General features: G+C 44.4%; 1 protein-coding gene across 5 annotated transcripts in view; it reads right to left on the bottom strand.

Annotated features, from left to right (window-relative positions):
- Positions 1-24,553, bottom strand: part of plekhg2 (pleckstrin homology domain containing, family G (with RhoGef domain) member 2) — an 84,282-nt gene extending 59,729 nt beyond the window's left edge. For all 5 annotated transcript variants that reach the window (XM_036131485.1, XM_036131486.1, XM_036131487.1 and 2 more), the window contains exons 1-2: positions 24,233-24,553; positions 7,678-7,755 (exon numbers count right to left, since the gene is read on the bottom strand). In XM_036131485.1, the coding sequence (XP_035987378.1) occupies positions 7,678-7,726 (49 nt within the window). In that variant the 5' untranslated portion in view covers positions 7,727-7,755; positions 24,233-24,553. The remainder of the gene's footprint in view (positions 1-7,677; positions 7,756-24,232) is intronic.
- Between the last annotated feature and the right edge of the window lie 1,598 nt (positions 24,554-26,151).

The raw sequence follows: 26,151 nt of genomic DNA, 5'->3' as shown, positions 1-26,151 counted from the left end.
ACGATGAGGGAGAAGCTGGGCAGTTTCAGCTCAGAGGCAGCAGAAAGGTTTTACTCACCGTCTGCAGGCTCTCTGGATGCTAAGGCGTGAGTTTCAGCATCAGCTGCAGATTATCCATCACCGTCAGACTCCCTGACGTCTGTCAGTTTCTCTCAGAGTCCCAAACATCTGCTCCTCAGTTTGATTTCCTGTCGTTGGCTCGAGGACGGCTGCCCTGAGCACTTTCTCCCGCTGAAGACCGCCGTGCTTTTTGGACGTTTGGCTGATTGAGCTGCGCCCAGTTTCAGGGCGGCGGCGTTTGGAGACAGTTTACAGTCAGAGGTAAATCTGTGTGTGTTTTAAAAACGCAGGATGTGGTTAAACGTTAGTCTTGTTTTGTTTCCGCCTTTTCATAAACTGGCACAGCCCACAGTCGTACGTTTCTCAGAAACCTCCAACAGTGAAGCTCAGTTTCACTGGATTCCTTTTCTACCTGAGCAGAGAGTCCCTCGCCTGCCGCCTGCCGCCTGCCGCCTGCCGCCTGCCGCCTGCCGCCTGCCGCCTGCCGCCTGCCGCCCACTGACTGCTGGGTGAGGCACCAGATGTGTCTCAGTTCAGCATCAGGCAGATTTCAGCGCTGTCCCACTTTTCACTGAGGCTGCAACATCGTGTTAATGTAGTTTCTGTTAACAACTATTCTGATTTAGAATGAAGAGATGAAGTCAGATGGTGATTCAGATTGGATTCAAACCCACAACCTCTAAAGGTCAGAGTTTTAATCCATCAAAACCTGAAGAAAACTTTAAGCCAATTAACTAAAAGAACAAAATATTGATTAAAAGCAGAGACTGGCAGCTTAGTTTAGTTAGTTTGTGGAGTCAGCAAGAGGAAACTAATAATCAATAAGCAGAACCGCCGTTATGTTAGTGCGTCAGAATGATTGATATGTGGGACAACCAGGAGATAAGATGATTCCCACAGACCTAAAAAGCCAAGAAAGATCGTCCAATACAGTATTTTATAAAGTACTGAAGTAAAAGTATTGTTACTTCTCCAAAATATGACTTTGGTAAAAGTCCAAGTCACTGAGTACCTGAGTAAAAGTATCTGAAATGTCTTGTACTTAAGTATGAAAATTACTGTAAAAATAGATGTACTCAAGTAATGTAATAAAAAAGTACAAAGTAAAACAAAGCAAATGCAGTTTGAATGACATTTTTTAGATTTTTGTAAACTTTGAAAGTCAAATTCACTTAAAATAATATAAACAACCAAGTGCAGGAGAAATTTAGACCAAGTTTAGACAGAAAATACAACCGTTTTGTTTTCCTTCTTCAAGTAAGGTCAGTGCTATAAACTTTAAAATGTACATAATCAAGTGCAGACAAAGGGGGTGCATACTAAGAACTTGGTTAAGTGATAAACCAGGTCTAGTTAACCTACAGGAAGTGGTAAACCTGCTAATAGATACACCTGCAGGCTGACAGCTTTGCCCCCCCCCCCCCACCCACACACACACACACACAGTAATGAGCTGTAATTACGCACAGCACCATGCTGTTATATTAACTTCCATAGTTAATATAAGTAAAGGTCTTTACTTATATTAACTATTTACTTATAGTCTAGTTTTTGTTGTTCTCTACATATAATTTATGATGCATTCTCTATTAATTCAACCAGCTGTCACATATTCATTTTCAGTGTTAATAAAAGGGATGAAAATTGTCCTGGAGGTGAAAGAATAGCAGAAAATATCTGATCAGCTGGAGGATGGTGCGTCTCTGGGGTCTTTATCTGCAGCCCTGATGGCGCAGGTTTTTGCTCTGATTTTAATCTGTTTAATGATCAGAAGGACATATTCAGCTTCTTGGTAATCTGCTGAGCACGGCCTTTATGTATTTACCATTATTTCATGATTGATGTGTTCTCTGGAGAAAGTTACAGGACTTTAAATTTAGAGCAATAAACAGGAGCAGAAGTGACAAAAAACGTCCCGTTAAAGTGAGACGAAGGTTTTTTCATGTGAATCTAAACTTTATAACCAAACTGTGAAGAGAAGCTGAGTTAAATCAGCAGCTCCTGTTTTAATCGGCTGCTGTACGCACTGACTGGTCTCATCTGGTTCTTTTGAGATAGAAAGAAAAACAACTTTCCTAAACATTAACTCGGTTCTGGTCCGTGTTTCCCCGGAGGTTTGGGATCTGACGTCATTTTCTGGATGACAAACAGAATGTGTTGTGTCTGGAAGTGAAGGACATTAATGTTTGATACGGATCGTTTCATAACTCTGTCCCTGTTAAACATGGCGATCAGATGCATGCAGATCAGAAGCTTTATAGTCCTAGATCAGGAACAGCTTTAAAACACCAGCAGAATGGAGTCAATTTAGAAATAAATTGGAACAAAAATCTGATTCCAACAGCGGAAAATGATTAAAACCTGTTTAAAAGAAGAAGGAGTCATCAGTAACGTGAGCAGCAGTTAAATAAAGCTGAATTCAGAGTGACACATCTGCATGGAGCCTTTTAGTCCCAGAAACGCAGCATTTGGCCCGAGGCAGCAAGCTGTGGACGCCATTATCAGGTGGAATTTCCCTTTAAATACACACTTGGAGGTGGAGAGGATTCCTCTGCGTGTGATTACAGTAATAAGAGAGCCGCTCCTGGCTGTCATCGAGTGTTTGACTGATGAACAAGTTTCTGCTTCTGCCCTGAAAGAACAGAAACAAGCTCCGGTCTGAAGAAGACGGTCCTCGTCTCTCCGTTTCTCCCGCCAGACGTCTGGTCCTCTGAGGCTCCGCCTCCCAAACGCTTCTCACCGCCGGCTCAGAATGGCCGAGTCCATTTCATCTCTTCTAACATTTAAACAACAAATCTTCATGCGTTGTCTATAACCCTTTGTCAACTTTAACTTTGACAGATTCCTAGAACTAAAAGGACTGAAGGTCAGCCACAGACAGGCAGCCAGACCTCTCAGTTATTCTGAAGTCGTTTGGCCTCCTATCCTGGAGTCTTTGTCAGTCCTGGTAACTCGTACTGAAAATGTGAAAATCAGCTGGAAATGTGGCACGATGCCATGCAACGCGTTCACACAGAAATGTATTAAAGCTCGAAAACTAAAAAAGTTTCAGGTTAGAAATTCTGCACCTTAGGGGCTTTACAACCATCTGTGGAAGATGGCGGAGTTGCTGTCATGGTTGGACCACGGTTCAGATAAACTGTCAGAACTGGAGAAGTTATGAAGGAACGACAGGAGCAGCAGATATTAGCCTATTTACACCAGCCCTGTTAAACCGATCCATGCCGAGCTCAGATCAGTTACACTACACTTAAAAAACCGATCTGTGCCGAGCTTGGTTCAATTAACCGTGCCGAGCTTGGTTCAGTTAACCGTGCCAAGCTTGGTTCTGACGACCGTTTACACATCATGCTAGCACGGTTCCTCGCCTCCTAGTGACGATCTGCGGTACTGCTGCTCTCTGGGATTGAAGGAGGGACTTAAGAAAATAAAAATGGCGGCGCCCGTAAAATTCAGGCAGTTAAGCTTGGTGACACATCGTTGCTTGTGGAGAGTCAGGTGAAGACGACAACTTTTGGTGAATTTACTTGACAGAGTCGGCTTTTGGGACGTGGATGAGACAAACGAACGTCCAATCAGGATTTACAGACGCAGGAATTAAGGACAGACGCTGAGGTTCATCACTGCTAAGCAGAATCATCTCTGGAAACCGTGTGGCACGGTAAGGAAGCTATTATTATTATGAATGTCTGAAATGTCAGCTGACTGTGAGGAGATGACGCCGTCTGCTCATGTGCTCTTTGTTATCAGAGAACCGGGCCAGAGAAGAACCGGGCCGAGCCCACGCATGGAACTGGGCTAGATTTAGCACAGTCCGGTTGTGTCTGGCTCAGTTCAGTTCAGTTTGTAATCCATTTACACTCGATAGTTATCTCAGTTACCGAGCTCGCACCGTTCTCAGCACGGTTAAAAAATGGTGTAATGTAAACACGGTAACTGACCCAACACCAGAACAGCTTCTGGATATACGGGCCTGATAACGACCCACAGAACCCTAAACTGGACAGAAACACACAAAGATCCCTTTGGGTCATTGACTGCTCTCCTCACGGTGTGTGTGTGTGTGTGTGTGTGTGTGTGTGTGTGTGTGTGTGTGTGTGTGTGTGTTACTGTGTGTGTGTGTGTGTGTGTGCTGCTCAGATAAACTGACTCGTCCACACACACAAACAGGAAGCTCCGTCCTCTCACATCATCGTTTATGATCAAAGCATTGATGTCATGGCCGCCCTGGTGACCTTTGAACCTTGTGTTTACACAGCGATAAGTGAAGCTGGCTGACCTTTGACCTTTACATTCCTGCCTCTGATTTCCTCCGTTTCTCCACTTCTTAAACTTTCCAAACGGACAACGTAAACCTGGATTGCCATCATGACTTTAGCTGATTAACTCTGAGGTTTTGGTAATAAAAGCAACCTGAGTTATCAGTTTATGTAATATTCCCTCATGTCTGGTCCAAAGGCTGGAGATCCGCCACAGGAAGTCCTCATGCGCATAAAACTGTAGAGTTCATTCACATGACATATTATTCATTAATATGCCAACAGCTGAGGGTTCTACAGATGTGTCCCTTAAAGAGGACCTGTCTGTCAACATGAAGTAGGCTGGAAGGCTCAAAAAGCAATGCATCTACGGAGAGTCAGTGAGAAACTAAGTCTCTGAGAGTCCAGAAAGGGTTCCAGGTCCATTTCTAAGGCTTTGGGACTCCAGAGAACCACCGTGAGAACCATTGTTCTCCCATGGAGAGAACATGGAACAGTGGAGAACCTTCCCAGGACAGGCCGACCCACCAGAATCTCTCCAGGAGGTCCCAGAAGAACCCAGAAGGACCTCTGCAGCTCTGCAGGCCTCAGATCTTTATATTTCCTCTGCTCTGTAGCTGTAGTTCAGCAGCAGTGAAAAGGTTTTCATCCACGTTGTTCCTATCGGATTCTAACGGGTGGCTCAGATCCAGAACCGCCACGCCTCCCCTTCTCCTCAGCTCGGCCTTATCTCGGGCGTCTCTCTATTTTCTGCCTCCTTCTTTTCTGCGGCTGTAATCAAGAGATCTGCCGTTTCTGGCGACTCGCTCTGAGCGTTTGTGTCACAGCAGAAACATTGTTCATAGCTCCGCTTTATCACCACAAACCATGCAGCTTCCTGCACGCACACACGCCGCCTGAGATTTTCTGTGTGTGTGTGTGTGTGTGTGTGTGTGTGTGTGTGTGTGTGTGTGTGTGTGTGTGTGCAGCTTTTTGCCCCATGCTAATTGCAGTGTAAGGTCAGAAATGTAACTGCTGTCGAGGTGTGTGTGTGAATGCTAACTATGGAAGTCAATATAACAGCATGGTGCTGTGTGTAATTACAGCTCATTACTGTGTGTGTGTGTGTGTGTGTGTGTGTGTGTGTGTGTGTGTGTGTGTGTGTGTGTGTGTGTGTGTGTGTGTCGCTCCTGCAGGGCCTCTCTGCTCCGCTGACAGGAAGTCACAGCTCTCACAGAAAACTGAGTCCAGACTTTAAATAAATCTCCTCACAGTGACTCAGACGCGCTGCAGCTTCATGGGAATCAACGGGAAAAACGTGTTCTTTGTTCTGATGACACAAAAACAGCAACATGTCCTCCGATGGGACCCAGAAGCTTTTATCCATCGGTTGTTCTCCATCAACCAGAAACGAGGTAGTGGAGGTCCAGGACTTCTGCTCCACAGCAGACTCCTCATGGAGACCCTGCAGCCCTCCAAGGCCAGAAGGATTGCTCATGCCGTGTGATCTCTGAGGCAGAAAGCTGCTCATGTTTCCAAATAACATTCATTAGATAAGGAGGCCCCTAATATCCTCTCAGAGCTCATAGGAGGAGATTTTCCTTACAAACAACAACATCTTCCTTGGTCTCCATCAAGCAGATATCTGTACCTTTGCTATCTAGATAATTTTTACTATTATGGAGTCCAGAGGAGGACCAGATGCATCTCCACTGATGCACCCACCTGGACAATGCCCTGTCTGCTCCTCTCCTGCCAGGTAGACGCTTCAGAAGCAGCAAACCCAGATCTAATAAACTCAGACAGACTGTGGTCCATCATGTTACACTCTACTGTTTACACGCTTATTCTCAGGAACATCAAACTGCACATCTCTGTAAATGAAGCCTTAAGATCACTGCACAAAAATTGCTTCATTACCTTAAATTCATTGAAGGATGGACTAATCCATGGATGGTAAGGGACTGACTTCTTGGTCTCTGATACAAACTTTTATGTTTTAATGTAAAAAACCTCCTGTAGATACTAAGTCTGTGTCATGTTAGCCGTGTACATCCTGAGCCGGTGTAAATACGTTCACCGATAAAGGATGCTGGTTGTTGATTGGCTTAATTGGTGCTGCCTCCGATGGTCAACCTCTCACAAATCAGCAGAAACATCTTCTCCTTTTCTGATGTATATCAGGAAAGTTTCAGAAGCCCTGAGGAGTCCTGATACCCATAAATCTGCAGGACCTGAAGAAGCTCTCTCCTTAGTTCTCATGTTTAGCAGCAGATGTTATAACTGAGTCAGTCTGTCGTGTTTTTGATCTCTCTTTGCAAACAGAAACGTGGACGGCTGCTTCTGTTCTGGGAAAAGGTGGCGTGCTAAAAAACTCTCATCCCGTCTCAAACTTTGTATTTTAGTCTTCTGAAAAACGATTTAATTATCAGCTTAAAGAATATTTGTGTCCAGTTAATATCACGTCATCAGTCTGGTTTACTAACAGTTGTAAATTAACACCATGGAAGCTGTAGATGCAGACCGTCTCTGCGCTGCTCGTTTCTCTGAGCCGTCTCTGAACATGTTATCCTCTGATAAAAGCTGCCAGATACCAGCTGATAACTCTGAGATGTTTCTGATTATCTGCCCAATGGTAGACGATCTGCTGCAGCATGAGAGAAGGTGCACCACAGGGTTCCATGTTAGGTCCAACTCTGTTTCCAGCTGATGTAACGACGTCGGTAAAAATGTTGGGAGTTATTCTTGCAGACGTTTTCATGCTGATGACTCTGTGGGTTCTGCTGAGCTCAGGTTCTGCAGTCTCTGTTTGACTCTGTCCCGTCTGAGACCAGCCGTAGACGCCGTTCAAACCAAGGTCCTGCTGCTCGTTAACCAGAACAACAGGTCGTCATCGTCGATCCGTAGACTCGTGCTGGTCCTGTTCACCTGTCAGTCAGACTCAGGACTTCCTGTCCAGCAGTGATCCATCAGTACGACCAGAACTTAGAAACTAAGCCTTTCTGGCTCTGGATCGTCAACACGGACCTCTCTACAGAAGGATCTGTCCTGATTCTTCTCTGGGAGGGTTTACATTACTTTTAAGACCAAAAGAGAAATCTTCTCAAGCAACCTGCTTCTCTTTTTAACTCATATTGAATTTTTAAATTGCTTGTATTATTACTGTTATTCTGTTTTATCACACAGGTCTCTCTTGAGAATGAGATCTTGGATCTGAATGAGAATAGCTGCATAAATAAAGGTTAAATAAAATAAACTATGCAGTCAGAGTGAAGCCAGGAGCTGCTTGGTGACTTAAAAACTTCACCATGTGTGTAGTTTGTCCTGCAGCAGAATCCCCATCATGTTATAAAATAAAAACGCTGAGCCTCGGGTTTACCTGAGTTACTGGGCGATCTCTGGCTGCCGCGCCGTGAACCCTCAGGCATGGTGCGAGGATGTCTAAGGAAGCAGAAACCTGGAGAAACAGGACAGAAACAGCGGTCAGATAAAAAAAAAAATTTCACGTCTTCGGCTCTTTTCTTAAAAACAGGATTGAGGAGGAAGCGGCAGAGGAAACCTTCAGACGGGGTTCAGCAGAGGAACAGAGACCATCGTGGAGCGATCGCTCTTCTATTGTGTGAAAACTGAGCACAGATGTAATGTTTGGCTGGAAGACAAGAATTCGCTGTCTTCATATTACCCTGCAGTGTGTGTGTGAGAGGCTGGCGGCGCGTCACGGCCTCCTACCAGCTCATTGATACACTCAGCCTGACCCAGTTAGTCCCCGGCACACAAGTGTTCCCGCAGCTGTCTGCTCACGCTGCAGGGATGTGGGTCACACGGAGCGGGACGAGCGAAGACGCCCCTAACACACACCACATGCCTGCTGCTCGGCGGGTTGCTGGTTGAAATCCCTCTGCAACGCCGGGAACACCTGTCTGCTCAGACTGGGTGGGGATTCTTAAGCCCTGCAGAGATTTCTGACTCGTTCAGGACTGAATGAGCCGCAGAGCAGCCAGAATGAAAACAAGTGAGATTAAAAATGCTGTTAAGGTTCACGTCCGTCTATCCTCTGGATTAATCCCGACCCGACAGATGGCTGGATCCACAGAAAACCATAATTCAATAAAAAAAATCAGAGAACAAACTGAACTTTAATCAGTCAGGAACTCAAACCACACAGATGAGAGCTGAGGGGGAGAATTTAAAATATCTGGCCTTGGGTAGTCAGTCAATAAGATGTTTGAAGTCCAGATCCAGCAGACTCCGCTCTGTCAGCACGCTACGCTGCAAAAAGGGACCTAAAAGTAAAGTTTTCTTAAAATGTGTATATTTTCCCTTGATTTGAGCAACTAAATAAGACTACTTGCCAGTGGAATGAGTATTTTTTACCCCTAAAATAAGATAATTAGATATCATGTACTTAAAAGGAGCTGCACTTTTAAGTGCTAAGCTCTTAGTCCATTGGCCAATAGTCTTATTTAGCTGCTCAAATCAAGGAAAAAAACACTAATTTCAAGAAAATTTTACTTACTTTAGTTCCTTTTTGCAGTGATACGGTCCGTTACACTGCAAAAACGGAACTTTAAATAAGTAAAATGTTCTTAAAATGAGTGTATTTGTCCTTGATTTGAGCAGCTAAATAAGATGATTTGCCAATGGAGTGAGATTTTTGCACTTAAATTAGGAACAACTCATCTCCATCGCCTTATTTTAAGTGCAGGATGTCTAATTATCTTAATTTAGGGGTCAAAATACTCATTCCATTGGCAGATAATCTTATTTACCTGCTCTAATCAAGGACAAATACACTAACTTTAAGAACATTTTACTTATTTTTAGATCCGTTTTTGCAGTGTAGGAGGACTTCCTCACAGTTCGCAGCTCCGTCTGTCCCAACACTAAACGTCCACATCCAGTTCCCCCCCGGACGCTAACTTCCCACATGGTCTTCCTAAAATGACTCGGAGCGGGATGGATCTGCTCCGACCTGCGGGTGACCAGAGGTGAGGTTCCAGCGAGGTTAGACATCTGGTCATGTTTCCATCACCGTTCCCAGCTTTCATTTCCTGGGCATGAAGAACGGTTCCCTGATGGACCTTTACTGCAGGAACGGCTCGGCTCGCTGTCACGGTTTAATGAATCAGAGGTAATTCCTGCTGCGATGACACATAAATCCAGGAAAACCGTCTGAGGGAATCACTTTTATCCCTTTTGTCATCAAATATTAAGCGTTTTAGATCCCAGACAGACAGATGAAGCCATAGTTTTAGCTTTCAGACCAGCATCTGGTGCCTGCTACACCACGTCTTCTCCAGGGAAACCCAGGCGTTTGTCACAGAGGCCACAGAAAGCTGGGAGTGGAGGTCTAGGGTTAGGGAGCATCTTGGCCATGCTGCAAAGGTTGGTGGTTCAATCCTCAGTTTGCACTCTGGGTCCCGGAGCAAGACCTCGGACCCCAGGGGGCCCCAGGGGCCACTCAGTGTGGCAGCACCCTGCGTCCTGGGGGACGCTTAAATGGAGACACATGTCCCATCTGAGGGACTAGAAAGGGAAACACTTTATGTAAAACTGTTCTCCTATTCTATAGCATCTTATTGCCATTAAAATGTAAAATGTTATGTTAGCAGCACTTACCCCATAAGTACCCTTAAAGTTCCTTGTTAACACCCCACAAGTACCCCATAGGAGCCCAGTAGTTACCCTGTAGTATTAACGTGTAGTATTAACCTGTAGTATTAACCTGTAGTATTAACTTGTAGTATTAACTTGTAGTATTAACCTGTAGTATTAACTTGTAGTATTACCCTGTAGTATTAACTTTAGTATTAACTTGTAGTATTAACTTGTAGTATTAACCTGTAGTATTACCATGTAGTATTACCATGTAGTATTAACCTGTAGTATTACCCTGTAGTATTAACCTGTAGTATTACCCTGTAGTATTAACCTGTAGTATTACCTTGTAGTATTAACCTGTAGTATGACCCTGTAGTATTACCCTGTAGTATTAACCTGTAGTATTAACCTGTAGTATTACCCTGTAGTATTAACCTGTAGTATTAACCTGTAGTATTACCATGTAGTATTACCTTGTAGTATTAACCTGTAGTATTAACCTGTAGTATGACCCTGTAGTATTACCCTGTAGTATTAACCTGTAGTATTACCTTGTAGTATTAACCTGTAGTATGACCCTGTAGTATTACCCTGTAGTATTAACCTGTAGTATTAACCTGTAGTATGACCCTGTAGTATTACCCTGTAGTATTAACCTGTAGTATTACCCTGTAGTATTACCTTGTAGTATTATCCTGTAGTATTACCCTGTAGTGTTAACTTGTAGTATTAACCGGTAGTATTAACCTGTAGTATTAACCCTCTAGGCACTGCAAAAGTACCCTGTGTCTTTAAGTACCCTGTTAGTACACTTTAGGCATCCTGCCTGTACTCTGCAGATACGTTTACCTGTGAGTACCTGTAAGTAATAAGTACCCTGTTCCTACCTAGCAGGTACTTTGTTAGTACACTAGTGCCACCCTTCCACTGGCAGAACTCTCGTTCTAGAACAGGTTCGGTGTTTTATTGTGAGTACGTCTGTTTCCAGCGTTAGATATGCATCCACCAGAGAAGAAGAAGAAGACAACATGGAAGAACAGCAGAAGAAGAAGAGCGTAGCAGCAAGATGGACCTTGATGCCCTTTGATGCTGATTTCTATGCAGCAAAAGAGCGTCCAGGATCTCTAGTCGACATGAAAAGGAGACCACAGTGATGATAGCTATGCGTCTGGAGAAATGTATTCCTATTTTTTGATTTTAACACTACAGACTCTGTTAAACCTCCAGAGAAGGTGGAGCGCTGCTGCTTTGGGAGGCTGAAGGGTAGATGGAGGCGTCTCCTACAGCTGGGACCTCACAGAGAAGACGGTTGTGACCAGACGTGTATAAATAATGACTTTATCATTTATAACGGATGTCAATCCATACTGGCTGGCCAGGAAAAGGAAGACATTTAATTATTCTGTGTTATAAAGATGATCATTTAATAAATATACATCTTGTTTTCCTACTGTGTTCCTACATTTATAACCATTCTTTACAAGCTTTAGAAAAACAAAAACAGGTTCAGTAATTCACTGCTTAAAATACCCCCTAAATTCCCTGCAGGTTCTCATCGGAGGAGGGCACTGTTAGTACCATAGCTGTTCTATACGGAAACATTTTAGTTTAAATCCGCGTTCTAAGTCAGACATTTTAGAACAACATCTGGTCCCTTCAGGATCTCGTCTATTTCAGACACATTCATGCATTTATTCTTACCAAGACAACAGCAAACCGTCTTCCAAAGGCAAGAATGGATGAAGGACAACTAAAGTTCTGCAAGAACAGAGAACGTTCTTTAAACTCACAGGGCTGCAGGGAATAAGAAATATTTCCTTCTGTTCTTGTAGAACTGGCTTGGTTGTTCTTGCAGCTCGTTCCTGATGCGTATTCTGCACTGCAAGAATGAAACTAAAAATAAGTTGAATTTTCTTAAAATGAGTGTATTTGTCCTTGATTTGAGCAGGCAAATAAGATAATTTGCCAATGGAATAAGATTTCTGCACTTAAAATAGGAACAACTCATCTCCATCATCTTATTTCAAGTGCATTATATTTAACTATCTTATTCTAGGGGTAAAATTACTCATTTCATTGGCAGATAAGATTATTTACCTGCTCAAATCAAGGACAAATACACTAAGTTGAAGAAAATCTGACTTATTTGTGGTTCGGTTTTTGCAGTGTGGGTAAAACCGTTGTCTTGCATGGAGTGTGAGAAATACGAAGCGTGTTTAATGCAGCGGGAGGGATCTGTGGCGACCTCCTGGAAGTTCTGCACTTTAGTGTAAGATGGCCTTCATGCAGCTGAGAGTGAAGAACAAATTTCCTAGAGAATGTGAGAATGTGGAGGCCTTCAGCAGTGAGTGTGGAGGCTGGTTGGTCCCGCCTGCCGTGGGAAAAACAAACATCTGGACCCTACGAGGCCCAGAATGTCAGGACAGCTGGAGCATATAACGCAGCTCCTAAACAAACTGAAATAAAGACGCAGAATCTGTCTGGATGTGAACCAACCTTTTCATTGATTAAAATTAACGTTTTGGGATTTTTTTTTATCCCTATAAGGGCTTTGAATCCTCAGACAGTGGATGTTTAGAGAGATTTATCCTATTAAAGAAACCCATCTGTGTTTAATCTGTCAATGCTAATAATCCCTGAACAACCTCAGCATCACCTGTGCAGGTGTGTCCAGGTGCAGCCGGTCCAAACTCACCTCATCAGAACACAGAGGGCAGCTAGCACCTTCTGTTTTTAGGTCTCCACATCTGTTCGCAGCGAGCCAGAAACAACGTCAGCTCCCACAATAAATCGCGTCACGAAGCTGCAGGTCTTTGTTCTGAGTCCGACTCCAACGGAACCGGGGAACCAGAACTTCCAGGTTTTCTCCCAGCTTCAGGACACTGGTGCAGAACCACGGCGGCGTTTCCAGCCATGCACACGATGAGAAGCCGGGATGCTGAGCGTGGGACTCTGATGGCTGCAGGAGTTTACATCCCAGGAAACCAGAACCTGCTCGTCCTGATCGGGCCTCCTTTGATCAGCTCTTCCTCGTACCTGCGCTGCAGTCCGTTGCTTTGCTTCACGGGAGCTGCTGCTTGTTTTTCATGTGAGTCTTTTTGATCAACCGGCCATGAAGCTGCTCTGAGTCCAGACCTGCAGCAGAAGCCGTCAAGCTGCCAGAAACGCAGCCAAAATCTGCAGAAACCGCGCCCAGCATCTCTGAGACTTTCACCACAACTCTGACTCTGACAGAAGACCAGGAGGCAACTTTCTGCTGCGTCAGCGTAATCATTCAAACGTCTAGCAGCAATAAATCAGCCTGATTCCTCCGCCGTACCTACAGGGTACCTAGGCGGTGCGGCGGAGGGCGTCCAGGTGATGCCTGTTCAAATTCTCAGCTATCCGGGTCACGGCAACAGCAAACCGCACTTTAGTTTCTCTGAAAACGTTTCAGCACCAAACCAGGATCCTGGATAGGTGCTGAAACGTTTTCAGACTGAAGCCTGTTTACCGTCCAACTTTTTCTAATTATCTGCCTAAATATGACACATTTTTCACAGTATGATTTCACACCTTTTCAAACCCTTTCACAATATTTCACAATATTTGCATCATTTGTTTTTAAAAAGTACCACAACAAAAAAGGACTGGCCAGATATTTTAATATCTCAACAATCTATAGCCTTAGGCCTCTAGGCATTTAAGTGTAATATTATTACTAATATTAAAAATATCCTTCTTGCACTGAATAGAAAACAACAGAACCCTCTTAAATGGGCCGCAGGTTCCCATCAGTACCATAACAGAACCCTGTAGAACCCTGTAGAACCCTGTAGAACCCTGTAGAACCCTGTAGGTGTGCAGCAGGTTTCCTGTCAGAGCCAATGAGCCGTTGGAAACGGCTTAAATCTGCGTGACACACGTTTCCCTCCTGTTTCAGAGGCCAGTAAGCTGCATTAGGGTTGCTGGTTCAAACTCCAACACCTTCTTAATTGGCAGTACGTAGCCCCTCCTCCTCCTTCTGAGCATGCTCAGTTCAGCTTGCTCCTCCCTGTTATCTGAGCATCCTTCCCTGCCTTCTTGGTTTGGGTCCAACGGACAGAGGATGCTCCTCAAGCCGTGAGCCATGCAACGGTTGTCGGTTCAAGTTCCAGCAGTGAAGCAGAGAAGTCCTGGTGAAGCTCCGGTCAGAATAAACCGACAGCACACAGACGGACTGCGGCATGGTGAGAAGTCAGACCTCCTCTTCCTCAGTCACTCATTTCTTTTCTCCTGGGCTCAAACGTGCAGGATGGAAAAGTTAAAGGGAGAAAATGGAGACTGATGGCAGTAATTCTGCAGAACAGCTGAATATTCTGAGTCAATGAGAGTCTGCAGGTCTGAAGCAGCAGAACCAGAACACCAAGCCTCACGCTGAAGAGTCTTCCTCTCTGCTGCCTGTTAGGCTTCATGCTTCATTCTCACCTAAACGTCCAGGAGAGGAAGCGAAACATCTTCAACTACGGAAAACAAGTCCAGTTGCTTTGTTTTTTACTTTTGTTTGGAATTTTATTTATTATTATTATTATTATTATTATTATTATTATTATTATTATTATTATTATTATTATTATTATTATTATTATTATTATTATTATTATGTGTGGTGACACATTGCAATGCTGGAGAGACATCAGCGATGACCTTAGAGGAGCAGCTGTTGTTAGCAAAGACTTCTGGGAAAACGTCGTCTGGACTGATGAACCCAGAGTGGAGAAGTTTGGACATAACGACCAGAACCAGTTAGGAACAAACCAACCATGCAGCTATCCAGCAGGTGGTGGAGGAATCATAAAGCGGGTTTACTGAGTCAGCCATGAACTCTGAACATAGCAACACTGGGTCGGTATGCTGAATCTTTCTAATCCTCCAGTATCAGAACCACATAAAAACCTCTTATGGTTTGATTCAGCAGCAGAACATCCTGCTGACGGCTGAGGTCCGTTTGATGCATTTCAGAAACAGAGGCGTCATTTAGATATTTAGCTGAGCTGAAAAGAGACGACCGAGGTAAAAGAACATGAAGGTCCAGTTTTAGTCCTGAGCCCGTTTTTCTGTCTGGGTCGTGGAAATGGAAGCGGCTTGTTTAGAGAGCTGAGCGCGGCTCCTGAGGTTCTGGTGGGTTCTGTGGTTTGAGTCCAGAAAGGCGCTGAAAGTGAAACGGCTGCTGGACTCTAACCTAAACACGAGCCGCTCACTCTGACACCCTTCCTCCGCCTGACGCCGGGCTCGCTGCCTCCTTTTCTAAACACGCACTAACAACACGTGGGCCGGACCGCCGTGTGTGGTCCCAGAACCAGAACCAGGACCAGGACCAGGACTCTGCTCCACACCGCCGTGTGTGGTCCCAGAACCAGAACCAGGACCAGGACCGGGGCTCTGCTCCACACCGCCGTCCTGCTCTCGCCTTTGGGCTCACATGCATGCAGTGAGCCGTGGAAGGAGCCGACGGACACGGACTGAGTCAGATTCTGTAAAAGGAGACTCAAATAATCTAAGTTCCTTCAGGGAACAGACCCTTCATGTTGATCTGGACTTTCCTCCTCAGCAGATTAAACTCTCTGCAGCTTCCTAAACCGGGCTTCAGTTTAGTTTCATGTCTGTTTGGAAGGAGAAGCATGAAAGGAGTTTCAGCAGTGATCCCAGGTCTTCTACCTGAAGGAGGAAGACTCAGAAACTCTGCTGGGAAACATAAAGTGTGACCTCAGCCTCCCTCAGCTGACCGGGACGTCTCCTCTGAGTGTTTTTGTTTTCAGTTCTTTCCAGATTCTGGCTTGTTCTGTTTGAGGAGTGAAAACAGGATGGAAGCTGAATTTATAACCCTGATGTGTGAACTCTGTGACCGGAGGAAGGCTCAGAAACATGAAACCGCCGTGAGGAGACCTGGGAGAGCGATCCTGACTGGATCCAGCAGGATGAGCTGCTCCATCATTACAGAGAGCCTTTCTAGGGTTCTCTGTAGCTATTTAAACCACATCACAGCCCATAAACCCAACAGAGAAAGCTAAAACTCACATTTAGCTTCATTAAAGTATTTTGATATATAAGAGGCTTTTCTTTTCTGTTAACATGTCGGCTCTTACTGGCAAAATGGCTGCCAGAAACAGAACCACGTAATTTTTTATCTGCTGGAGCTGATCTGCCACTGAACAGCGAAGGATCGTCTCAGTCTCCGTTAGACTGTGAGAGGGAAAGCTACAGAGGAGGTTCCGTCATGCTGTGGGCCTGTTTCTCTTCCAAAGGCCCTGAAAACATCACCTCACTTCTTCTTCTGGGGGGGTCACCAACCGGGGGCCCGCGGGAACCAAGTAGCCCCAGAGGACCTCATGTGGTTCCCACCAGCCTGAAAACCCACCAGGAAGCTGCATCTAAAACTTTATTCCGTTACTCTTCCTGTCTATTCACATTTGCATTTACATCGATTTTAAAATGATAATATTTATAACAAAGCGTGACAGATATGTTTCTTTTACATAAAGTTAAGGTGAACTCTGTTCTAGGGCCTTCACCGTCTCCACACCTAAATAATCCTGCAGGAAAGCTGGAGGCTGAGCTGCAGAGACGAGCAGAACCAGAACCGGACCATGTAGAGAGGTTCTGTTCATAACCTGGGAAATACTGAGGGCCTGTTAACAAAAGGAGATCTTTAAAGTAGTCACAGCAGGGTGACTATCACAGTGCTCTATGTGATGTCACTGGAAAATACATTTCTGCTGAATAAAATACACCAGATTTTTTTATCTAGAAATCTATTTGTTCAGCACATTCTAGATGTTTCCTTTCTTTCTAAAACCTGATTTGAATGACTGGGTCGTTAGCCGGTATCAGCAGAACCTGGACCGCCTCAGCTGTCGTGAGAAAAGATTTTCAGAGAGAGGTTTGGTCCAATATTTACAGATTAATCCCAGTGAAGCTCAACACAATAAAGGATAAAAATAGATCTGGTAGCCTTCAGCCTTCAATCCGCCTCCTTTGTCCTGTGATGAATTCTGGGAAACGGAGTCGTCTCAGTGGACAGTCGGACGTCAGGACGAGACGCCATAAATGTGTCAGCCGGCTGGAAAACTGCACGCGCTCAGTGTGTGTGAGTGACATCACACAGGGAGAAACACAGCTGGTTTTCACCGCCAACACAATGAAGTGCATCACTATTTTCTCTGCATGTTCTGAATCACACCAACAGGTTAAGGCCTGTTTTCTCAGCCAGGCTGGTCATAAAGTCATTTTTTTTTTTTAGCAGCACGTATTGATGCCGTAACGCTGCTGTTGCTGCAGGGACTGACGCATAAATCCTTCAGTCTGTAGCTGCTGATTTCACTCCTGTTAGGTCGTTAAATAGACAATTATACACAAGCGGATGAGCTCAGTTTTCCACATGTTCTTCCAGGGAGCCAATTGATCGTTACCTAAAACTTATGCATACAGGATCAACTAATCCAGAAACACACAGTTGGGTCAGAACCCTACATTGTTTGGTGCCATGCAGAAAGCTTAGGATCAGGGTTCCAACACGTTTTATGTCTCCAAACTCTAATTTCCCGTATTCTGGTCCGTTGACAGCTTTATTAGAAAGATTAACAACAGATGTGTGAACCGTCACCAGGCTCTAAACATGGAACCTGCCCAGACTAAACACGACGGACACATAGATATGACTTTTAGACAATACAATATGTAATACAATTTGGAAATATGGATATTTTTCTACACTTATCCAGATCTGAGAATTACCAGCATCAAACTCCAGGGCAGTATGAACCCTGTAGGATCCATGTTTCCCAGCTTATCCAGGACCACAGCAGCGTCAACAGAAATCTCAGCCATGTCCTCCCTAAGCTGTTCAGAACTGGTTCTGGGTCTAGTCCAAGGCCTCCTCCCTGTGACATCTGGACCTAAACCCTTAAAATGGCAAAACTGGTGCTTTGAACCCAACAAGCAATACAGGCAACAAAAGGAACCTATGCAGAGCAACTTGGGCTCATGGCAGACAAATTCCTGGACATTTAGCATCTGATCGAGATGCTCAGACACCAAGCCGTCCATAATTCTTCAAAATATCTGAAAATAACTTTCTTGGCTATAAAATATTGTTACTTTCTTATAGATTTGACTAGATAAGTAGTAAATGTCTGAAAAGGGCTAAACTGAGCTAAACTAGCTTAAAAGGGCAAGCTAAGCCAAACGATGCTAAAATAAGCTAAGTTAAAGCATCCTAAGCTAAGGCAAAAATAAACTAAGCTAAAACATGATGGAGCAAGGTGCAACTAGCCATGATAAGGTCAGGTAACCAAAGCTAAGGCAGAGGGGATTAATTATGCTATGCAAAGGCAAAATAATAAACTAAACTAAACTAGGACAGAAACTGAGAAGCTATTTAGCTAAGGCAAGCTAAGCTAAATAAAGCTAACACAAAGAACCCACTAAGCTATTCTTTGATTTTATTATTTATCTGCTTATGTTTAGAAACAAGTGACACTTTTATCCTAATATCACAAACATTGTCAAACTATAAAATAGAGAAAACCATCTTTCATCTTTCAAAAATCTACAGTATACGATATTTTTGGTCAACACGTCTTTAGAAATCACTTTGTAGGAGATGTGATCCTTTTTCTGTCTATCAAACGGTGCTGTCTGGTGTTTCTCACAAATTCTTTTAAAGAAATGGGAAAAATTGTGTCATAGTAGCGCACTTCTGCTAACATACAGCCATGGATCTCTGTGAAGTTGTCTGTTACATGTCTACACGACACGCCACCATTTTAGACTCAATGGTTAAGCTAACGGCTTCATAATACCGAATACAAATTCACATATAAGGGTCAAACTAAAACTAAATAAACATATAAGCAGTTTTACATTTTAGGAACCTCCTGACCTCGACACGGGTCAGTCTCTCACATACGAGTTTAAAACAAACCTTCTTCTGTCTCTGAACAAGCTGCTGCAGTTGGCGTGTAGCGACCACACATGTTTGCTGCATGATTCTGTGCATACATGCTACTCTGTGTTGTGCATGTTGTTTTTTTGTTGTTTACTGAGCTGCTCTGGGGCCAAACACACTGTGGTATACAACTGTCGCCGGACTCGCTCACAGTAACACACTGTGCGTCACAGCAGAGCCTGTGTCTAACCTCAGAGGATGCTAAATTGTTGCACTAATTATTATAAACGCCAAACAGTGGTAACCCAGGAAACTATCCTCCCACATCCCATAATTACAGGCTAAATATTAAAAGAGCTTCCAAATAGTTGAGATGGTTGGGGTGTGTTCGGGTTCTGCTTGGCTCCTTGAGTCTGGGTCAGACTGCTCGGAGAAACCTAAAATGCTGAAGATGAATCCAAAACATTTAGTGCAACGTTTAAAGCCAGCTTCAGTGTTTCTGAGACAAAAACACAAGTTTACAAAATGCACAAAGCTAACGCTGAGGACCAGAAGACACACCTGGTGTAGATGGGATTTGAACACGCAACCTGTGAATCACATCTTCAGCTTTCCAACGCACGGAGGAGCCGGGAAGGAGGAGGAGCTTTGACTGGTGAAGTTTGGGGTCTGAAATTCTGAGACCAGGTTTACACTGGAGGCGGCTGGTTTGCCTCACCTCTGTGTAAATGAAGCTGACATTTTCAGCAAGTAGTGCTGAACCCTAGCAAGGAAAAAACAAGGTGACACGGCTGAGAAGCTGTAGGCTTTCTACTTTTTAAACGTTCTCATCAATGGCCTGTATAACCCAAAGTTAAACTTTGGGGGACCTCCAGAGTCTGGAGTAGGTGAAGCTCCAGGTGGTTCTGGCCAGGAGCCCCAGTAGACCAGCGGATCCTCAGACTCATCACTGCCCTGGATCAGACCAATCACTGCAGTGTCATCTGCAAACTATGAGGCGCCGTCATTTGTGCACAGAGACAAGAGAAGTGGAGGGAGAACACACACCTGGAGGACGCCGGTGATCAGGCCTGCAGGTAATAATAATAATAATAATAATAATAATAATAATAATAATAATAATAATAATAATAATAATGCATTCCAGGGGTCCGTTCTTCGTACGTCGCTAACTCAGTTAGCAGGATTTCATTGTTGACGATTTGGCATGATCTTGGATCGTTTGGTTCTTCGAAACTCATCTTGGACTTGTTGTCATAGCAACATGTGCGCCAGCTTAAACCTGCTCCAGAGCAGGCTTATTTCATGTAAACAGGATTAGATCACAGCTGTATAAGCGGAGGAGATAGAGAAGTCTGTCGTAGCCATGTCCATTTTTATGGCTGCAACCTGTTGCGGAAGGTGCAAGAATAATTTGCAGAGTTTTTCTAATTAATCGCGTATTGCGCAATAGACAGGATCCTTTAGCGCAGCGCGACAGTCATAATACAGACAGTGTAATTGTAGAGAGATTTTTCTTGGTGGCTGTTATAAACAGACAAACATCATTTAACAGTGGCTTTTAAAGAGGAAAAAGTGGTGTTAGAGCCATAAATCTAAAATATTTAAGTTATTTGTATGATAGTTCGGTTTTTATTTTTATCATATTCAGTAAGAAGATTTGTTCAGGCCATTTTATTGTGAAGTTTAGTTTTACTGTGAAAGGCTTGCTTCCTGTCGAGCTGTATATTGTATTAGAAAAAACTATGGATGGATTATCTAGACACGGAGCAATACAGTTTTACCGTGTAAACTGTGGATAAAATTGGAAAAGGAAGAACTTCATTTTTTTAAAGATAAAGAATTTTTTTGTTAAAACTCCCAGTTTGCACGCGTCCTTTACTTTCCGTCTCTAAGGAATGACACTGAAATTTGGATCTCTTGACATAACAAGTGCCTTTTTAAAATAAAGTATAATAATTAAAGGCTACCATTTTGTAGAATATTCTTGTATTTCACTTTTACTTGTCCCCATGTTCTAGTGTGTCCCGTGGAGGCTCTGATATAAAAGAACAAAGTAAATAAGAAATTATTAAAATGCAAAAATTCATACTGTAGAAAGTGATAGAAACATCTACCATGGACAGTATTTACACATTAATTTGTCTGCTGCTTTTTGCCAGCCCTCTCTCCTGGCTTTAACAGACTTTGAGGTGTTTTAATTAATGACTCAAATTCATCATAACCTTCCATTAAAGCTCTTGTTCTGCTTGGGAGAAAAACTGTGGGCGTTCTTTGGTCATGCTGACCAGCCAATAGCAGCGCTGCTGATCATTGTTTCTACTATCGATACATTTCCCCTTTTAAACAAACGCATGAACGCGCAGTTGTCTCAGATAACTCAATCCAGCCATACTAATCCTAAACAACAGGTGTGTTGGAAGAACCCAATTAGCCGGATCATGATTAGCCGGATGAAATCATCTTGGATGTGTCATTTGATCTTGGATGTTTTAAGCAACGTACGAAGAACGGACTCCATGGTATACCTGGAACAGGACGGTGTCTTCCTTCTTAAAGCACCGGAAGTCAAACAAATGTTATTTTCAGCCTACTAACAAAATCTTTAATAACCATAACAGAGATTTTGGAGAAAGTGCAAAACGTTCCTAAAAAGGAAAATGTCTGATTCTGGAGAACTGCAGTTTTCTGTTCTAGTAAAGATTTGCACATGAAGCTTTAGGGCTATAAGAGCGTTTGTTGGACCTGACCCGCACCAGATGCCGATGATTTCCATGTTTCTAACGTCTGACTGTAATTGAGTTTATGGCCATAACCTCTGGGTGTCTGCTCAGATAAACCAAACAACCAGGACAGAGCTCTGTTTGAGCAGCTTATGTGAGGAGAAGCTCCTTCCTGTTTGTCATCATAAAAATACCTCCTCACGTTCTTCATCCCTCTTAAATCCTCAGCTTGGTTTGAAAGTCCTGCACAACTGGCCAAAGGTGCTCTAATTTATTCTGGGAACTGTTGCTTCCAGTGAAGTCAGCCCTGAGAGATGAGGGCGGTGATAAGAAGCCCACAGATGATAAAGATTTGGCCTTTTTAGGAGAACACAGTGAAGAGAGAGCCAGTCGCCTGACGGGCTCGTAATCATTAGCTTTTTCACTTTGCGTTTGTTTTTAGACTCTTTAACGACGTAAAGGAGAGAAAGAGGCTGAGAGCGTCCAGCAGGAACAGTGAAGGCTCGTTAGCGTCCCGTTAGTGGAACCAGGCAGCAGTGGGACACAAACACACTCAACATGTTTGGAATGTGTCACATTTCTAATGAGCAGATGTGGAAAGCTGTTCTGTCCTACATTTACATGGAGCCTGAACACACCGACATCCCCTGACACGGTGCGTTCGCTGACATCAGGTTCACAGAGTTCTCTTACTTTATCGACAGCTCTCGTCTGAATTACTTTTCTTTGGACATTAGTCTCATGAATCTGGCTCCTTACCATAATATCTTTATTTATAAAGCGCTTAAAAACAGCCAATAGCTGGAACAAAGTGCTCCACATTGCTACAAGCTAAAACATCCATTAAAGAAAGAGAATGCATGAAAATGCTTAATAGAAACAATAAAAAAGAAACAATAAAAAGCTCCAAGCCAAGCCCCTGATTTCCTGCACCGGTGTTCCTCTGACAGCCCCCCCCCCCCCCCCCCATCACCTCTTTCTGCTCCTTTACGCACGGCAGCTTCACAGTCACAAAGTGTTTCTTGCTGCGTTGCCAAGTTTTCCATCAAATTCTTGTTTTATGGATTTCGTCGTCTGTTCAGACTCCTCATCGGCTCTATGCGCTCTAGATCTGTCTGCACCAGTTTCTCTGCTTTGGTTATTAATAAACCTTTCAAAGCACAACACCATGTGTGATTACCAGCTTCTCTGTCTGAGCATTACAAGCAGCGCCTTATTCCCTTAGTTTGTTGGTCTCTGAACATTTTCCCTTCTGTGGGTAATCCACACGCTAAATGAGGCGCTGAAACTCCTCAGATGAACCCGGCTGTCAAGCTTTAAATCATCTGTTAAGGTGCTTTGTCTCTCACATGTCACAAACCGTTTCCTTAGTTGGATGGAAAATCCCAAAGACAAGACGGTGTGACAGGCAGAATATTCCCAAAAAGCTTTAAGGTGGAAACTTTTTACTACACGATCAGATGGAGAATGATTTCAGGCTCTTAGAACGCCACCTGGTTTTTAAGCTTCACTTAGAAACTACATTTCTAACTTTATTCAGTAATGAGCTGGAGGGAAAACAAGCCAACCTACTTTATTAAAGACACACATGGTCCATATTAAATCCCATACAAAGGAAATAAATAAGAAAGGAATGAATCAATACAGTAAAAATACTGATAAAATCTATTCAAATATTCACAAATGTACAAAAACACTAAAATGTCAATGGTTCTGCATCCTGGACTTAAATCTGACTGAACAAGTATAATAATAATACATTTATATCTACAGATGAACTGCAGAAGTTTTTGTGTTAAACTAACCAATTAATCTGATGCACATTGATCAATATTAAACTCTTCCGTTGGGTATATTTCATAATTTCTTCTGGGAATCCATTTCAGTATAAATAATCTTTCTGCTTTGCATCAAACGGTTAAAAGTGTTATCTCTGGACATGCAGCTAAAATCAGGCCTAAGCTTTTAACCTCAGTTTTATTTCTTAAACAGCTGCTTGGAGGGTTTTAGGCCTGAAACGTCGTCAGTGTTGCTGATGAGTTTGTTTCAGTAAATCATAAAGATATTTTTATTATTTTGTCCTAAACGAGTCACAGCTTCACTGAAGGAAAGTCTTGTTTTGTCTCCGTCCTCTTCGCTCTCAGATCCGCTGACATTCCTGTTTTTTTTTCCCTGTGTGGGAACTTTGTGTTTAGAAGAAATGTTTGAAAGATGAGCCTGAGAAGCCAAACAGGATGAAGGTCAGATGACCCCCCCCCCCCCCCCCCCCCCCCCGTTAAAAGTGAAAGCTGCTGGACACAGACAGCGATGAAAGAAAGACCCAGACACAGAATGTGACCCAAAGAGGGAAGGATAATATTCACCTGGGATAAAAAAAAAAAATTAAAAAAAACTCAGGCAGCAGAGACTGCGCCCCCTATAGGCACGCATGCGCACTGCACTCAATGCTGTTGATTTGTTTCACAGATAAAATCTGAAATTACCAAAATGTTCAGGAGAAAAGTTACGTGAAGATTAACCGGAAGTTCCATCATCATCATCATCATCATCAAGAACAAACTTTTTTAATATTTTACTTTTACATTTAATGAATATAAAGCGGCATTAATTTTCTCCTTTCCGTTGCAGTTGGCTTAATTTTCTCAGTTTGAGCAGAACCATCAGAACAAAGACCCAGAGCCGGTCCGGTTCGGATGTGACCCTACCTCGGAGCCGGAGCGGACCGGAGACATGAACCTCCCTGCGGCTTTGACCTCCCGGTGTTCCTGCGGATCCACAGGTCGCCCCAGACGCATCCGCGTAAAACGCAATCCTGCCGTATTCCCAGAGCCGTCAGAACCGCAGATCCGCCCAGCAAACTGGACCAGTCCTCACGCAGAAGAGTCAGAATCCATCCGAAACCAGCGATCCGGATCCAGGCTCCAGAAGACCCGAACAGAAGGTCGGTGTCCCGGCTAGAAAGGCGGCTTGGAGATGAGCTCCGAGCGGCGAGGAGAGGCGGCTGGACCCGCGAGGAGCTGCAGGGGTGGAGGAGAGGAGGAGAGAGGAGGAGAGGGAGGAGAGAGGAGGAGAGAGGAGGAGAGGGAGGAGAGGGAGGAGAGGAGGAGAGGGAGGAGAGGGAGGAGAGAGGAGGGAGGAGAGAGGAGGAGAGGGAGGGGGAGGTCCATAACCCGGCAGAAAGAACCCACAGAGTTCTGACTAACGTCCTGGGAGTCCGAAATGTTCAGATCTTACAGCTTCAGACCAAGAAAAGCTGGAGTGTTCAGACACGGAGCTGCTGGCTGGACAGATGCCAAAAGTCCAAAGATCCATGAATGGATGAGAGGAAAACTCTGAGATCATCTGATCTGTCTGCTTCAGGTTTTAGGTTTTTCCTCTGAGTCAGCGGCTGCAGGACGCATCCCACCGCAGCCAATCAACAGCAGAGGGAGTCATCATGGCAACCAGGTGTGCGTCTGAGCGCAGGTATGTCAGAGGAGCTCCTTGGCTGATGAGCTAGAGACGAGAGGGACGCAGCCTCCAGATGGTTGACAGGAAAATCTACATCAGCAAGCAAAAAATAAAAAATAAAATAAATGAAACAGTTTTGGAACCATTCACTGATCTGAAGTTAGACCTGAGGTCACGGGTACCGTAGGGACATCCAAGATGGAGGTCCCAGTGACGCTGAGGCTCCTCTGAGGAGATAACAAGGTGCCTCCAGGTCAGCAGGGAGTTCAGCAGCTCCGTCCTTGTTCTTCATCCAGGATCTCAGCCATCATCCACAGATCAGAACCAAGCTGAGGGTTGAAGGATGGAGCACTAAGTCCAAAGCTTCACCTTCCAGCTGTTTAGCTCCTTCTCCATCACAGCAGACCAGAACAATGCCTCCATCACTTCTAATGAGGCGTCCATCCATCCGTCCGTCTGTCTCCTGCCCCGTCCTCAGAACCCAGGCATCATGGACCCTGAGCTCTGGAGGAACTGGAGGTTCTAGATGTTTCACAACATTACCTGCTGCACCAGCAGCTCCAACGCTTCTCTTTGTTAAGCTCCAAGTTTCCAGACTGCAGGCAGTTCTAGCCTGCATGCAGAGGTTGTCCTCAAGGTCTTCTGGAAGGTCCACAAACTGAGCAGGAGCCTCATATCTGACCGCATCAACATGGGATCTAGATGTTCTCCCTTTGAACGCATGTGGAAGCGTCAGCGTTAGGCTTCAGCTGCAGGAACGTTTCCGGCTGCGGGAACGTTTCCGGCTGCAGGAACGTTTCCGGCTGCAGGAACGTTTCCGGCTGCAGGAACGTAGCGGGAAGGTTTTATTTAACGCTCTCCTGTCACGGTTAGTGTGGGGCTGCAGGGGGACCGCCGCTGCTCCAGCCAGAGGAGGATTTCTCTCTGGAATCAGGCCAGGAGGCTCCAAACAGCCACATTCTTCAGCACATCTGTTTCTGCAGCTCCTTCTCACATTTATCCTGCAGCAGCTCAACCTGAAGGCAAACACACAAACAGAGCCAGCGCGGGTCAACAGAGCCGGCTGGCACCATCCGCCGTGTTGTTCCAAACTCAGACATTCCACAACTCACTTTCCTCCCAACAATTACCCCCCCCCCCCCCCCCCCCCAGACTGTGTTTGTGCTGCCTCCTC

The sequence above is a fragment of the Fundulus heteroclitus genome, unplaced genomic scaffold, assembly GCF_011125445.2.
Source record: "Fundulus heteroclitus isolate FHET01 unplaced genomic scaffold, MU-UCD_Fhet_4.1 scaffold_44, whole genome shotgun sequence".
Lineage (NCBI taxonomy): Eukaryota > Metazoa > Chordata > Actinopteri > Cyprinodontiformes > Fundulidae > Fundulus > Fundulus heteroclitus.
This window is presented reverse-complemented; position numbering and strand designations above follow the sequence as displayed.